We start from the raw sequence: 18698 nt of genomic DNA on the forward strand, positions 1-18698 counted from the left end.
TTAGTTTTATTTTTTTAACAACCAAAACGAGAACACGTCAGATTTATTACATTTCTAACAAATAGAACTAGAACAGAGGTTTTGTGATGACATCACCCTCCACGGGCCAATCACAGCTCACACTGATGACATCACATCTATGACATCATCACATCCATCCACATCATGACAGTTCAGTCTGAAAACACGTTTAAACATATTGATCATGTTTCAATCAAACACCTGAAAACTCCAAGAAAACAAAACAAAACATGCAGATGATGTTATGTTCATGTGCTCTTCACCTGCCGACGCTGTTTTGAGTTCTCCACAGCAGAGGGTTCTATGGTTCTCCACAGCAGAGGGTTCTAAGGTTCTCCACAGCAGAGGGTTCTAAGGTTCTCCACAGCAGAGGGTTCTAAGGTTCTCCATAACAGAGCACATTGAGGGTCTGGCTGCAGTCGCTGGGTTCTATGAGCGGGTCTGATCCTGGGGTTTCATTGAGGACCAGAGCTCCACAGTGAAGTCCAGACTCAGGACACACAGGAAGAGAAGACAGAGAGACAGCGCCCCCATCTGACCAGAACCAAGAACCACCCAGGAACCGCAGACCCACCCACACCTGAGGACACAGGACATGTGTTAGACCTTCTGTCCCTCACTGAGGACACACAGGTTTAGTGCCCCCTGTACCTTGCTGGTGGTGGAGAAGCGCAGGACGTTCTTGATGTTGTCCATCTCGCTCTGTTGGAGCCTGAGGAGGCTGAAGGAGCCTGTGGAGGGCGTGAGGATCCTGCAGGTCTCCAGAGCCTGCTCCCAGGTCAGAAGCTCCTGCACCAGGACCACATTGTGTCTGTAGCACAGAGAAGGGAAGGCCTCGGAGCAGCTGTGCACTGACATGGACTTAGACTGAGACGACACAGACACACAATCTGACCCCACACCTGGGCCCTGGACAGAGCTCGCAGCCACGCCAAGATCTGGAACAGAACACACACTGGATTCAACTGACTCCTCCCCCTCTCCCCCGACTCCTCCCTCTCACCTGGAGCCCAGTTCCTGAAGTCAGACGGGTTTTGGTCGCTCCACTCCCATGATCCTCCTGAAACACACAGAGGAACCTGATTTTATCTGAGGTCAGTGCGTCGCTGCTTCTGCTCCACAGACTCTGTCCTTTGGAGAACATCCATCTATGAGCTTCCCAAATCCACACTGAGATGTTCCTCTGAAACCATCATCATCATCATTATCATCACACTGACCTATTTTTAATGTTTTTGATTTTTTTGTCCTTTAGGCTCTGATCTGTTTTTATGTTTTGAACCTTCATGTCATTCGTTTTTCAAACATCAGTGTTTCTGGCTGTGTTGACGTCAGTGTGTTTGGAACTTTTGAAAGTTTCATCGATTTAGTCAAATTTTAAAATGCCTCCATGATTTTTGACAGAGCAAAAGGGTTTGTCACCTAAAGTCCACATAGATTTTTTACATTATAGGTTTATTTTGCCATAAACATTAACTTTGAGGAAACAATAAAAAGCAGAAAAATTATATAAGTTCAAACTTAAAAGAGTGAAGTGGAAACCTTGAGCTAAATTCTTCTTTCAATAGCTCGGACCACACCCACAATGACATAGTACCAAGAAGTTTATTGATCATGTACGACGCGGGGCAGAGACGGCTGGTTGAGACTCTGGGTGGAGGCTACGTCTCAATCTTCACTTGGCCCAGCCGGAGCGGGACCTCCCCCCAAAGGCGTCTTATGACTGAAAGACAAAATAGGGGACGGGAGGTGGGGTCCAGTTCGCCGAGACAAACTGAGATGATGAGAAAGGCTGTGACATAAAGACTTCTGGGAAATTCGAGGTGTGATTGAGTTGAGTTGTGGTTCACTGGTGAGAGGACGACTGAAGGTCCTGCTCCTGAATCTCACTTCATCATATTAACTACATTTGTCAGTCATTTATGGTGTAAATTTGTGGTTTGAATGGGAGAGAATGTGTAAAATGACATATTCCCTTTGACTTCCATTACAAATATATGTCAGGACTAAAAGATTATAACAAAAAGGAGTCCAACAGAAATCAGGACAAAACTGATCTGTTTGTTTTGATCTGAAGGTCAAGACGGTCTGAGAGTCTGAGAGCGCAGAAAGAAAAGAAAGAGATAGAAAAGACAACAACAAACAGTGAGATTTAGATTCACACGGGACGAGTTTTATCACCGGACGTCTGAAATATAGAAATATAGTCTATATTTGTGGTGGAATTTTGACTTTACAAATGACAGACGTGACGCGTTCACACGGGATTAAGACCTCAGGCATCGTCCGCAAAAATGACAAATCACCAAAGGTCCACAGGTCAAACTAATCCTGTGAACAAGGCAAATGTCAGTAAAATAAAGTCATTTACGGACTTTGTTTATCCCGTGTGAACGCGCTGCGAGTCACACAGAGGTGGGGCGGGAATTTGCAAATGACCAGATGTCCCCAGGTTTAGTGTCGCTGTGAAAAGCGTCGTATAAAACACATGTATTTTTATTATTATTATTAATCAGCCCAAACTCTCGTCCTGTTTGTAGCGCAGCAGCTCACAGGTTCACACTTACAGTCTATGGTCCCTCACAGACCCGCCCAACCCCCCCTTCAGAGCTGAAACAGTCTCTCACCGTTTCTGTGGAGGCCGATCCAAACGGGGAACTCTCGGGCCACGTAGAACGGAGAACCGGGCCAACGCGGGCTGCTGGTCTCCAAGAACGTGCTGAGGGACAAACCCAGGTCCACACAGAAGCTCTGAGCTTCAGGTTTAGACTGAGCCTCAGGAACAAAGACCTCAAATGAGGAACCAGAGAACCCGGAACAGAAGAAGAAATGTTTCTCTGAGCACGAAGCACCGACGGTTCTGACGAGAGAGAAAGAAAAAAGAGAGAGGGATCAGAGGAGGAGACAGGGATCAGAGGAGAGATAAAGAGAGGGGTCGATACTTGTCTGTTCTGTAGGAGGTGAGGACACACTGTCCTCCGTCCTCAGGTTTCCAGCCCCCGGAGCACATGGGGTCGTTCCAGAAGTCGACGGGGTTGGGGCCGCCGTTCCAGTGATAGTGTGTCTGGTGTGGGTACATCCCCACCCAGGCGTGGAAGTGGCTCAGGTCCATCTGGTCCAGCTCGCCCTGGGACACGACGGTCATCAGGTCCCCCCCAAACTCACTGCACACATTTAGAAGTCGCACTGTTCAAGACCGGACTGATCGAGACCAAGACCTGTCCCAGACCACTTCCTGTTTAGAACTCGGCAGGATATGGATCAGACGCACCTTCTGCAATGATCTCGAGCTTCAGTCCAGGTCTTTGGGGTGGAGACTTGCCACATGGGCCTCCTGATCTTCAGAGTGTGACCTGGGAGGAGGACGAGGAAGACGAGGAGGAGCTGCTTCATCACTGCTTCACAGACCCGGATGACACACACCTGAGGAGACACACACCTGAGGAACACACACCTGAGGAGACACACACCTGAGGAGATACACACCTGAGGAACACACACACACGAGGAGACACACACCTGAGGAGACACACACCTGAGGAACACACACCTGAGGAGACACACACCTGAGGACACACACCTGAGGACACACCTGAGGAACACACACACACGAGGAGACACACACCTGAGGAGACACACACCTGAGGAGACACACACCTGAGGAGACACACACCTGAGGAACACACACCTGAGGAGACACACACCTGAGGACACACACCTGAGGAACACACACCTGAGGAGACACACACCTGAGGAACACACACCTGAGGAACACACACACCTGAGGAACACACACCTGAGGAGACACACACACACACACCTGAGGAGACACACACCAGAGGAACACACACCTGAGGAGACACACACCTGAGGAAAAAACACCTGAGGAGACACACACCTGAGGAGACACACACCTGAGGAACACACACCTGAGAAACACACACACACACGAGGAGACACACACCTGAGGAACACACGCCTGAGGAACACACACACACCTGAGGAACACACACCTGAGGAACACACACCTGAGGAGACACACACCTGAGGACCTAGGAGACACACACCTGAGGAAAACACACACCTGAGGAGACACACACACCTGAGGAACACACACCTGAGGAGACACACACCTGAGGAAAAAACACACCTGAGGACAGACACACACCTGAGGAACACACACCTGAGGAGACACACACACTGAGGAGACACACACTGAGGAGACACACACACACACACACACCTGAGGACACACACACCTGAGGACACAAGACACACACCTGAGGAACACACACCTGAGGACACACACACACTGAGGAGAACACACACCTGAGGAACACACACCTGAGGAGACACACACCTGAGGAGACACACACCTGAGGAACACACACCTGAGGACACACACCTGAGGAGACACACACCTGAGGACACACACCTGAGGAGACACACACCTGAGGAAACACACACCTGAGGAACACACACCTGAGGAGACACACACACACACCTGAGGAACACACACACACACACACACACACCTGAGGAACACACACCTGAGGAGACACACACCTGAGGAGACACACACCTGAGGAACACACACCTGAGGAACACACACCTGAGGAACACACACCTGAGGAGACACACACCTGAGGAACACACACCTGAGGAACACACACCTGAGGAGACACACACCTGAGGAACACACACCTGAGAACACACACCTGAGGAACACACACCTGAGGACACACACCTGAGGAACACACACACACGAGGAGACACACACCTGAGGAGGACACACACACCTGAGGAGACACACACCTGAGGACACACACACACACCTGAGGAGACACACACCTGAGGAGACACACACCTGAGACAACACACACCTGAGGACACACACACACACCTGAGGAACACACACCTGAGGAACACACACCTGAGGAACACACACCTGAGGAACACACACACACCTGAGGAACACACACCTGAGGAACACACACCTGAGGAGACACACACCTGAGGAGACACACACCTGAGGAACACACACCTGAGGAACACACACCTGAGGAGACACACACCTGAGGAACACACACCTGAGGAGACACACACCTGAGGAACACACACCTGAGGAGACACACACCTGAGGAACACACACCTGAGGAACACACACCTGAGGAGACACACACCTGAGGAGACATTAAACACTTTTGATCTTAACAGTAATAAATATTTTGACAGGTGCAGTGACTTTTCCTTCAGTCTAAAGTCGGAGTTTTATTTTCCGTCGACTCGTCGTTTTTGATTTAAGGATCTGCACAGACATGACACCTCCACAACACACACACACACAACACACACACACACACACACACACACACACACACACACACACACACACACACACACACACACACACACACACACACACACACACACACACACACACACACACACACACACACACACACACACACACACACACACACACACACACACACACACACACACACACACACACACACACACACACACACACACACACACACACACACACACACACACACACACACACACACACACACACACACACACACACACACACACACACACACACACACACACACACACACACACACACACACACACACACACACACACACACACACACACACACACACACACACACACACACACACACACACACACACACACACACACACACACACACACACACACACACACACACACACACACACACACACACACACACACACACACACACACACACACACACACAACACACACACACACACACACACACACACACACACACACACACACACACACACACACACACACACACACACACACACACACACACACACACACACACACACACACACACACACACACACACACACACACACACACACACACACACACACACACACACACACACACACACACACACACACACACACACACACACACACACACACACACACACACACACACACACACACAACACAACACACACACACACACACACACACACACACACACACACACACACACACACACACACACACACACAACACACACACACACACACACACACACACACACACACACACACACACACACACACACACACACACACACACACACACACACACACACACACACACACACACAACACACGCACACACACACACACACACACACACACACACACACACACACACACACACACACACACACACACACACACACACACACACACACACACACACACACACACAACACACACACACACACACACACACACACACACACACACACACACACACACACACACACACACACACACACACACACACACACACACACACACACACACACACACACACACACACACACACACACACACACACACACACACACACACACACACACACACACACACACACACACACACACACACACACACACACACACACACACACACACACACACACACACACACACACACACACACACACACACACACACACACACACACACACACACACACACACACACACACACACACACACACACACACACACACACACACACACACACACACACACACACACACACACACACACACACACACACACACACACACACACACACACACACACACACACACACACACACACACACACACACACACACACACACACACACACACACACACACACACACACACACACACACACACACACACACACACACACACACACACACACACACACACACACACACACACACACACACACACACACACACACACACACACACACACACACACACACACACACACACACACACACACACACACACACACACACACACACACACACACACACACACACACACACACACACACACACACACACACACACACACACACACACACACACACACACACACACACACACACACACACACACACACACACACACACACACACACACACACACACACACACACACACACACACACACACACACACACACACACACACACACACACACACACACACACACACACACACACACACACACACACACACACACACACACACACACACACACACACACACACACACACACACACACACACACACACACACACACACACACACACACACACACACACAGATAATGTCACAATAATAATAATAATACACATGATGTGGACACACTGACCTGCTGCTGCTGCTGGTGTTGTTGTTGTGCTGCTGCTGCTGGTGTTGTTTTGTGCTGCTGTTGTGTGCTGCTGTGTGCTGTGTGTTGGTTGCTGCTGGTGCTGTTGGTGCTGGTGCTGGTGCAGAGTCTTGTTCGTGTGTCTGATGTGTTGTTTTTTTTAGATATAAGTGATGTATATTCAAAAATGTGTCTCATCATCAAAACATTTGACTAAGAAATTATAATTTACATATAAGACGAACCGGACAAATATGTCATGACACATGTGAGCGACGTCTGTCCGCAGGGTTCTAGACGTCTGCCATGTGCTCGCCTCCAACGTCATCCCAGAAGTCACAGAGGTTTCTCATGACGCCTTACCCTTGTATTTGTGAAAATAATAAAATAACTTGTGAAACTACATCACTGAACTACAGAACGTGGCTAATCGAACTAGTCAAGCATTTGTTATGGTCCTAAATGAGGTGATGTCTCCGCTTGGTCAGACTGACACCGAGCTCCGCCCCACTGCTGGTGACGCCAAAGCCCCTGTCAACCTGCTGCCCTCCTCACTGCCCCCTGCTGCCAACCTGGACCCCTGGAGTGCCAACGTCAAACCAAAGTGGAGCCAGATTCCAGGCATCATAATCTCCCCGAATCTCATCTCCAGCATTCTCACCTCCTGAACTGAATCCACCCGGAATTCAACGCCGTGTCGTTGAACACATTACCCTAACCCACTCCTCAGCACAGCACCAACCCCCGAATGAATCTGACTACGATAAGTAACATTCAGGCATAGAACTGTTATTGCAGGATCCTGCGGTGTCCGACCTCCTGCGCTCACGAGAAATATTTGAAAGTCTGGTGCCTCCCACCGCCGATACTGTTAAACACTTAAGACCAGAAACTCCACCCACCATCTGCCTACAGACACTCGACTCAGCTTTCGGAACTGTACAGGATTATATGCCAAATTTTTAGACATGTTTTAAGATGCTGGTGAGAAGCCTTCAAACTATTTCCAACATCTGCAGGTTGCTCTGAACTTGGCGGTCGAGCGAGGCGGGGGATTGAGTAAAGATATTGAAAGACATTTGTTAACCCAATTCTGCTGTGGTTTGTGGGACAGTTCCCTCATTGCAGACTTTCAACTCAAACAACGAAAACACAGCCCCCCAACATTTGCAGAACTGCTCCTTTTGCTCAGGACTGAGGAAGACCAAGAAGCTGTTAAAAGGCTCAGCATAAAACAACATTCAGCACTCATGCTCAGTATGTAGTGTCACCCATACTGACAAAGAAGGGGAAATATTTGCTCTCGCCAGCGTCACTCAACATCTCACCCAGCAGCTCATTTCCCTCATAACAGCCCAGTCCAGCAACAAGCAGAATGTGCTGAAGTCCACACTAGGCCGTCAGCAGGGTGAGGGTCAGAGGACGGGCAAGTTTCCAAAGAACATGTCCTTTGCGCCTAAGCCTGGCTATTGCTACCGGGGGGATGAAGACGGTCACATAAAGCCCCAGTGTGAAAACCTGCTAAACTCTCACTCTGGTTGAAGCAAAGAAAAAGCAATTTGCAGAAAAACAAGCAAGATGGCAGAAATCCAACTCCACTACAAGAGAGTCCGGCTGTGGGGTGAACAAGAACTGTTGTGGACTCACCATGTCCCAACAAGAACAACAAACAAACTGCAAAATGTAAAGAACTGACTCAAATCACTCAAACTGTATTGTCCCGGTTGCCCAAAGGCTTTGTTGGTTCCCGTTTCATGGCCATTATCAAGGTTGCAGGCCAAGAATGAAATTGTCTCTTAGATACAGGGTCACAAGTCACAACCATCCCTGTTTCATTTTACAACCAGCACTTCTCAGACCGACCAGTCAAAACCCTGTGTGGCCTATTACAATTGGAGGGAGCCGCGGGACGGACACGCTGTACCTCATCTCTGATGTGTGGAGATGATCTTACCTTCCCAAGTGAATTACTGGGACAGACTTTGACGTAGCTACTCTAGCACTCGTAGTCCCTGATGTCCACATCGTTCCCCAGTGCTGACTGGTATGAACCACTCCACAGACGGTACAGGGGGAGCTGCTCATGGCCAAGAGGCCGTCCTCAAACTCCTGCAGATACTCTGAAAACAACCAACAAAGGCCCTGTACTGATTCCAGCCGGTCACACCACTTATGTTGAGGGTCCTGCCCATGCCGACATGCCACCTCCAGGCCGGTGGACACTTCTGGAGCAGTCACCTCAGCGCCAGGTGGACTGTGTGTCCAGAACAATCTGACTCTCCTCCCAAGCCAATCCAGTCATCCAGTTTCCAATCATCCTTACCTACGAGTCCCCTGTTCCTCCAGAATGGAAGGAAAGAATCATCCTAAAGCCAAATGAGATTCCAGACATGTTCTCACACCACGATTTAGATTTCAGCCACACAAACAAAACATCATATCAAACTGAGCGATGAAACTCCATTCAAGCACAGCCCCAGACCCATCCACCCTCAGGACACTGAGACTAAGGCAACATCTAAGGGATCTCCTAGAGCACAGGTGTCAAACATAAGGCCCGGGGGCCAGATCCGGCCCTCCAAGACCTTTAATGTGGCCCTTGGGTGATTTTCTAAAATATTTGAATGATATTTTCTATTAAAATCTTGTTAATTTTCTGTGGTGTTTATCACAGCAGCGTCTCCAGCGTCTCTGTACGTGGCCCCTCCCACCAGAGCAGCACAAATGAAGACTTGTCTCTTTCCAAACGTCTTAAAGGACGATCGTTTTGACTGTTGACCGTGACCCCCTCATCAGAAAAATGTCCAATATGAGAAAAGTGGAGCCGAGTGCAGAATTTTACAACAAAAATGGACTTATTCTGTTTACAGACAAGTTCATGTTTAAACTTTGTGTTGAAATTGTATTTTTCTTCAAGTTTCAGGTTGTTCATAACACTATAATATTTTGTAAAAGAACGAGTTCATCAATTAAAAAAGATTTCTGTAATAGATTTTCATTTCTCTGCACAAATATTTGAACTTATTGTTATTTTGGGGTTTATATGACATGAGTTTTCTGATCCGGCCCCTTTGGGATCAAAGTTGGTTGGATACGGCCCCCGGACCAAAATGAGTTTGACAGCCCTGTCCTAGACGCTGGTGTATTCCATAAATCCAAGTCGCAGTTTGCCTCACTGATTGATACTGATACAGCTGTGAATTGATTACAGATTACAATCACATTTTTGATTAAATTTAAGCAAGTCATTTTCCAGCTTAACTGGATCAAAAATGGTTCAACAAACAACAAACGCCCCCAGTTCATTCCAGCGATTAATGGAGAAATGTCTGGGAAACCAAAATTTGAAGGAAGTTTTGATCTTTCTTAATGACCTAATTTGTATTTTCAGGTTTGCTAGAAGAGCATGAACAATGGCTGCTGCGAGTGCTCCGTCATCTCAAAGACTACAGTCTGAAACTCTCTTCCGGAAAGTGCAAGTTTTTCCAGACCTCTGTACGATATCTGGGCCATGCCGTTTTGGAGAAGGATGTCGAGACAGATCCGGAAAAGACGAATGCCCTAAAATCCTGTCCAATCCCAACTACACTGAGAGTGTGTAGGTGACACACTAATCAAAATGTTCACCAGTTCCCCAGTCCTTGGTTTCACCACGGACGCCAGCACCACCAGGCTCAGAGCGGCACTATATCAAGAACAACAGGATCAGCTCAGAGTCATCGCTTACGCCGCCGCGGCCTGTCACCAAGTGAAGATTCCCTGCACACAAAAGCTCAAGTTCCCTGCTCTGAAGTGGAGTGTGATGGAGAGACTACACGACCTGCAGTCCTGGACCTGTATGGGGCCAACTTTATAGTGGTGACAGACAAGAGTCCACTCACCTGTTGACATCGAAGTTGGATCCTGCCGGCCACATGTGTCTCACTGCCCAGGCCACAAACACCCTCAAACTGCAACAGAGCTGGCAAACAAAATCTGAAAGACTGAGACCTGATCAACAAAGAGCATGTCACTGAACAAGATGGAGTAAAAGACGTGGACCCTGAAGCTACTTCTGCCATTTACCTTCACTGCCTCATCGGCAGTGGAGCAGTTCAGCTCAGAGTCCTGTCACCCTGAGCGTTTCTGCTGAGACCATCCCTGATCTGCAGTTCGACTTGGAAGTCAGTTGTTGTTCAACATTATCAATCAAAGTCACCCCTCTAAGTTCTTTCAGTAGTGTTTGATGCTGTGTTCTTCTTTGTCTGCCGCACAGTTGTGTGTGTGATGATCGATTTTTGGTCAACCGTGATAATCGGTAAATAAGTCAAAAATGATCAGAATGGTCTTAAAAAAAGGAAAGCCACCAAATATGTGTTTTGTATTTGATTTAAATCTCAAAATAAACCAAAAAGCAACAAAGTCTGTCTGAGACACTTGTACCCACGTCTCTCTCATGTCCCCCACACTTCAGATTATAAGTGCTGTTTCAGATGAGCAGAAACCCACGACTGACCCGCTGTGCCCGTCCCCTCTGACCCCTGTGCCCGTCCCCTCTGACCCCTGTGCCCGTCCCCTCTGACCCCTGTGCCCGTCCCCTCTGACCCCGTCCCTCTGACCCCTGTGCCCGTCCCCTCTGACCCCCTGTGCCCGTCTCCTCTGACCCCTGTGCCCGTCTCCTCTGACCCCTGTGCCCGTCTCCTCTGACCCCTGTGCCCGTCTCCTCTGACCCCCTGTGCCCGTCTCCTCTGTGTCTGTCACGGATTCACTGATGCAGCAAATACAGATATGAATATTCAAAAATAATCTGTCTCAAAACTCCACAGATTTGACTAAGAAATCATGATTTACATCAGACAGGGAAAGGTCAGAGCAGAGCAGGACTAGACCAGGACTAAAATAGACCAGGACTAGACCAGGACTAAAATAAACAAGGACCAGGACTAAACCAGAACTAAACCAGGACCAAAATAATATATATAAATTATTTACTTGAATTGCCACATATTCCTGAATATTCTCATGAATTCTCACAAATTCCCAATAATTTCCACAGAAATTTACTTTAAAAAGTCTTAAAATGGTGCGACCAAAGAAACAAACTGAAGTGGAATGAATCTGTTTTATTTTCTTACAAGAAGCCACGTCCAAAATAATGATGATTATGTGAGAAATCTCCAATGGACTTTACACAGAACACACGTTCTAAACAGAACTAACAAGACCACAGCTGTAAAATATGTTCTAAAGCAAAGGGTTCTAAGGTTCTCCACAGCAGAGGGTTCTAAGGTTCTCCACAGCAGAGGGTTCTAAGGTTCTCCATAACAGAGCACATTGAGGGTCTGGCTGCAGTCGCTGGGTTCTATGAGCGGGTCTGATCCTGGGGTTTCATTGAGGACCAGAGCTCCACAGTGAAGTCCAGACTCAGGACACACAGGAAGAGAAGACAGAGAGACAGCGCCCCCATCTGACCAGAACCAAGAACCACCCAGGAACCGCAGACCCACCCACACCTGAGGACACAGGACATGTGTTAGACCTTCTGTCCCTCACTGAGGACACAGGACATGTGTTAGACCTTCTGTCCCTCACTGAGGACACACAGGTTTAGTGCCCCCTGTACCTTGCTGGTGGTGGAGAAGCGCAGGACGTTCTTGATGTTGTCCATCTCGCTCTGTTGGAGCCTGAGGAGGCTGAAGGAGCCTGTGGAGGGCGTGAGGATCCTGCAGGTCTCCAGAGCCTGCTCCCAGGTCAGAAGCTCCTGCACCAGGACCACATTGTGTCTGTAGCACAGAGAAGGGAAGGCCTCGGAGCAGCTGTGCACTGACATGGACTTAGACTGAGACGACACAGACACACAATCTGACCCCACACCTGGGCCCTGGACAGAGCTCGCAGCCACGCCAAGATCTGGAACAGAACACACACTGGATTCAACTGACCCCCTCTCCCCCGACTCCTCCCCCTCTCCTCTGACTCCTCCCCCTCTCACCCTGACTCCTCCCTCTCACCTGGCCCCTCCCCCTCTCACCTGACTCCTCCCCCTCTCACCTGACTCCTCCCCCTCTCCCCTGACTCCTCCTTCTCACCTGGAGCCCAGTTTCTGAAGTCAGACGGGTTGTTGTCGCTCCAGCCCCAGGATCCGCCTGAAACACACAGAGGAACATGAGGTTTTGTCAGATTCCTGGATCCAGCAGCTAGAGGACGGATCGTCACACTCTGCTCTCCAGACGCAGCACTTCACTTTCACACAGAGTCTCCGGGTCTGGGTTTGCACCTGTCAAACAGCTCCTGGTTTGGCCTCAGTCTCTCTGAAGTCTCCAGCTCAGGTGGAGCTCACAAGAGAAACGGTCCCAGTGACGTCAGTGTCTGTCGTCTGTACATCTCTGGACATCGATCTAAATCTGCTGCCGCCGCGTTTCAAACAGGAAGAACAGAGGCTCAAGGACCGTTTATGTTTTAACAGATGCACTTTTGACATCAGACCTGAGCTACTTGACACTAAGGCAAACGCTACACTGCCCCCAAAAGGCAGAACACCGTAACATCAGGTTTGGTTTGGTTCATTTTGTTTTGTTTGTATGTGAGACTTTTACCATGTGAATAAATGTCCTGCAAAATATTGAGCTCAAAATGTCCCTTTGACTTTATTTGCCAGTTCCTGTATCTGCCTTTGTAACACGAGCCAAAAATAAGAAGTCCAACTAGACCCAACCAGACCCAACCAGACCCAACCAGACTCAACTAGACTCAACCAGACCCAACCAGACTCAACTAGACCCAACAAGACCCACCCAGACTCAACCAGACCCAACAAGACCCAACCAGACCCAACTAGACCTAACCAGACCCAACAAGACCCACCCAGACTCAACCAGACGCAACCAGACCCAACCAGACTCAACTAGACTCAACAAGACCCACCCAGACTCAACCAGACGCAACCAGACCCAACCAAACTCAACTAGACCCCACCAGACCCAACCAGACTCAACTAGACCCACCAGACCCAACCAGACTCAACCAGACCCAACCAGACTCAACTAGACCCACCCAGACCCAACCAGACCCAACCAGACTCAACCAGACCCAACCAGACTCAACTAGACCCACCCAGACCCAACCAGACCCAACCAGACTCAACCAGACTCAATCAGACCCACCCAGACCCAACCAGACCCAACCAGATCCAACTAGACTCAACTAGACCCACCCAGACCCAACCAGATCCAACCAGACCCAACTAGACTCAACTAGGCCCAACCAGACCCAACCAGACTCAACTAGACCCACCCAGACCCAACCAGACCCAACCAGACTCAACTAGACCCAACCAGACCCAACCAGACTCAACCAGACCCAACCAGACTCAACCAGACCCAACCAGACTCAACCAGACCAGACCAGATTCAACCAGACCCAACCAGACCCAACTAGACTCAACCAGACCAACCAGACCAACCAGACCAACCAGACCAACCAGACTCAACCAGACCAGACCAGATTCAACAACCAACCCAACCAGACCCAACCAGACTCAACCAGACCCAACCAGACCCAACCAGACTCAACCAGAGACCAACCAGACTCAACCAGACCCAACCAGACCCAACCAGACCCCCCCAACCAGACTCAACCAGACCCAACCAGACCCAACCAGACCCAACCAGACCAACCAGACCAACCAGACCCAACCAACCCAACCAGACCCAGACCAACCAGACTCAACCAGACCCAACCAGACCCAACCAGACCCAGACCCAACCAGACCCAACCCAGACTCAACTAGACCCACCCAGACCCAACCAGATTCAACCAGACCCACCCAGACCCAACCAGACTCAACTAGACCCACCCAGACCCAACCAGACTCAACCAGACTCAACCAGACTCAACTAGACTCAACCAGACCCAACCAGACTCAACTAGACCCAACAAGACCCACCCAGACTCAACCAGACGCAACCAGACCCAACCAGACTCAACTAGACCCAACCAGACCCAACCAGACTCAACCAGACCCAGACCAACCAGACTCAACCAGACCCAACCAGACCCAACCAGACCCAACCAGACCCAACCAGACTCAACCAGACCCAACCAGACTCAACCAGACCCAACCAGACTCAACCAGACCAGACCAGATTCAACCAGACCCAACCAGACCCAACTAGACTCAACCAGACCCAACCAGACTCAACCAGACCCAACCAGACCCAACCAGACTCAACCAGACCAGACCAGATTCAACCCAACCCAACCAGACCCAACCAGACCCAACCAGACTCAACCAGACCAACCAACCAGACCCAACCAGACCCAACCAGACTCAACCAGACCCAACCAGACCCAACCAGACCCAACCAGACCCAACCAGACCCAACCAGACCCAACCAGACTCAACCAGACTCAACCAGACCCAACCAGACCCAACCAGACTCAACCAGACTCAACCAGACCCAACCAGATTCAACCCAACCCAACCAGACTCAACTAGACCCAACAAGACCCACCCAGACCCACCCAGACTCAACCAGACGCAACCAGACCCAACCAGACTCAACTAGACCCAACCAGACCCAACCAGACTCAACCAGACCCAACCAGACTCAACCAGACCCAACCAGACCCAACCAGACTCAACCAGACCCAACCAGACTCAACCAGACCCAACCAGACTCAACCAGACCAGACCAGATTCAACCAGACCCAACCAGACCCAACTAGACTCAACCAGACCCAACCAGACTCAACCAGACCCAACCAGACCCAACCAGACTCAACCAGACCAGACCAGATTCAACCCAACCCAACCAGACCCAACCAGACCCAACCAGACCCAACCAGACCCAACCAGACCCAACCAGACTCAACCAGACCCAACCAGACTCAACCAGACCCAACCAGACCCAACCAGACTCAACCAGACCCAACCAGACCCAACCAGACCCACCCAGACCCAACCAGACCCACCCAGACCCAACCAGACTCAACCAGATGCAACCAGACCCAACCAGACCCAACCAGACTCAACCAGACCCAACCAGATTCAACCCAACCCAACCAGACTCAACTAGACCCAACAAGACCCACCCAGACCCACCCAGACTCAACCAGACGCAACCAGACCCAACCAGACTCAACTAGACCCAACCAGACCCACCCAGACCCAACCAGACCCAACCAGATCCAACTAGACCCAACTAGACCCACCCAGACCCAACCAGATCCAACCAGACCCAACTAGACTCAACTAGACCCAACCAGACGCAACCAGACTCAACTAGACCCAACCAGACCCAACCAGACTCAACCAGACCCAACCAGACTCAACTAGACCCACCCAGACCCAACTAGACTCAACCAGACCCACCCAGACCCACCCAGACCCAACCAGACTCAACCAGACCCACCCAGACCCAACCAGACCCAACCAGATCCAACCAGACCCAACTAGACTCTCCTAGACCCACCCAGACCCAACCAGACCCAACCAGACCCAACTAGACTCAATCAGACCCACCCAGACCCAACCAGACCCAACCAGACCCAACCAGACCCACCCAGACCCAACCAGACCCAACCAGACTCAACCAGACCCAACCAGACCCAACCAGACCAACCAGACCCAACCAGACCCAACCAGACCCAACCAGACCCACCCAGACCCAACCAGATCCAACCAGACCCAACTAGACTCAACTAGACCCACCCAGACCCAACCAGACCCAACCAGACCCAACTAGACTCAACCAGACCCAACCAGACTCAACCAGACCCAACCAGATCCACTGATCCAATCAGAACCGCCCAGCCCCCCCTTCGGAGCTGAAACAGTCTCTCACCGTTTCTGCGGAGGCCGATCCAAACGGGAAACTCTCGGGCCACGTAGAACGGAGAACCGGGCCAACGTGGACTGTTGCGGTTCTTGAACTCTGCGAGGGACAGACCCAGACTCACACAGTGTCCCAGAGCGTCCGACCACGACTTGGACTCCGGGAAGAACACGTCCAACGAGAAGAGTCCAGAGAAGAGCCCGGAACAGAAGAAGAAATGTTTCTCTGAGCACGAAGCACCGAGGGTTTTGACGAGAGAAAACGATCAGAGGAGAAAACGATCAGAGGAGAGAAAACGATCAGAGGAGAAAACGATCAGAGGAGAGAAAACGATCAGAGGAGAAAACGATCAGAGGAGAAAACGATCAGAGAGAAAACGATCAGAGGAGAGAAAACGATCAGAGGAGAAAACGATCAGAGGAGAAAACGATCAGAGAGAGAAAACGATCAGAGGAGAGAAAACGATCAGAGGAGAAAACGATCAGAGGAGAAAAACGATCAGAGGAGAAAACGATCAGAGGAGAGAAAACGATCAGAGGAGAAAACGATCAGAGGAGAAAACGATCAGAGGAGAGAAAACGATCAGAGGAGAAAACCGGACAGATAAGAAGAGAGATACTTGTCTGTTGTGTAGGAGGTGAGGACACAGTCTTTCCCGTCGGCCGGGTACCAGCCGGTTTCCGTCCACGGATCGGTCATTTGGTTTATCACGTCCACTCCCCAGTGATAATGGTTCTCGTGTTTGTAGATCTTCATCCAGGCGTGGAAGTGGCTCAGGTCCATCTGGTCGAACTCGTCCTGGGACATGGCGGTCAGCAGGTCCCCCCCAAACTCACTGCAACATGTTTAAGGTCTCAGTTAGTCTTAAATCGGGAGTATAAACTGAAAAACAGCGTGTGCAATTTATGTGGTCTACAACTTACCCTTATGTCACAGATAATACTCCCTACAACTGTACAACTCATCTTATGTCACAGATAATACTCCCTACAACTGTACAACTCATCTTATGTCACAGATAATACTCCCTACAACTGTACAACTCATCTTATGTCACAGATAATACTCCCTACAACTGTACAACTCATCTTATGTCACAGATAATACTCCCTACAACTGTACAACTCATCTTATGTCACAGATAATACTCCCTACAACTGTACAACTCACCCTTATGTAACAAATAATACTCCCTACAACTGTACAACTCATCTTATGTCACAGATAATACTCCCTACAACTGTACAACTCACCCTTATGTAACAGATAATACTCCCTACAACTGTACAACTCATCTTATGTCACAGATAATACTCCCTACAACTGTACAACTCACCCTTATGTCACAGATAATACTCCCTACAACTGTACAACTCATCTTATGTCACAGATAATACTCCCTACAACTGTACAACTCATCTTATGTCACAGATAATACTCCCTACAACTGTACAACTCACCCTTATGTAACAGATAATACTCCTACAACTGTACAACTCATCTTATGTCACAGATAATACTCCCTACAACTGTACAACTCATCTTATGTCACAGATAATACTCCCTACAACTGTACAACTCACCCTTATGTAACAAATAATACTCCCTACAA

General features: G+C 49.5%; 1 protein-coding gene across 1 annotated transcript; it reads right to left on the reverse strand.

Annotated features, from left to right (window-relative positions):
* Positions 1-12535: 12535 nt before the first annotated feature.
* LOC129409191 (lymphocyte antigen 75-like) lies at positions 12536-17842 on the reverse strand. Its single transcript, XM_055154406.1, has 5 exons — positions 17683-17842; positions 17096-17311; positions 13340-13396; positions 12874-13160; positions 12536-12763 (listed from the first exon to the last, which is right to left on the reverse strand). Exons 1-5 carry the CDS (start codon positions 17840-17842, stop codon positions 12560-12562), a joined length of 924 nt encoding a protein of 307 aa, XP_055010381.1. The 3' UTR covers positions 12536-12559.
* Positions 17843-18698: the final 856 nt, after the last annotated feature.

The sequence above is a fragment of the Boleophthalmus pectinirostris genome, unplaced genomic scaffold (genome assembly GCF_026225935.1).
Source record: "Boleophthalmus pectinirostris isolate CB_2022bp ecotype Guang Dong unplaced genomic scaffold, ASM2622593v1 HiC_scaffold_19, whole genome shotgun sequence".
NCBI classification, from domain to species: domain Eukaryota; kingdom Metazoa; phylum Chordata; class Actinopteri; order Gobiiformes; family Gobiidae; genus Boleophthalmus; species Boleophthalmus pectinirostris.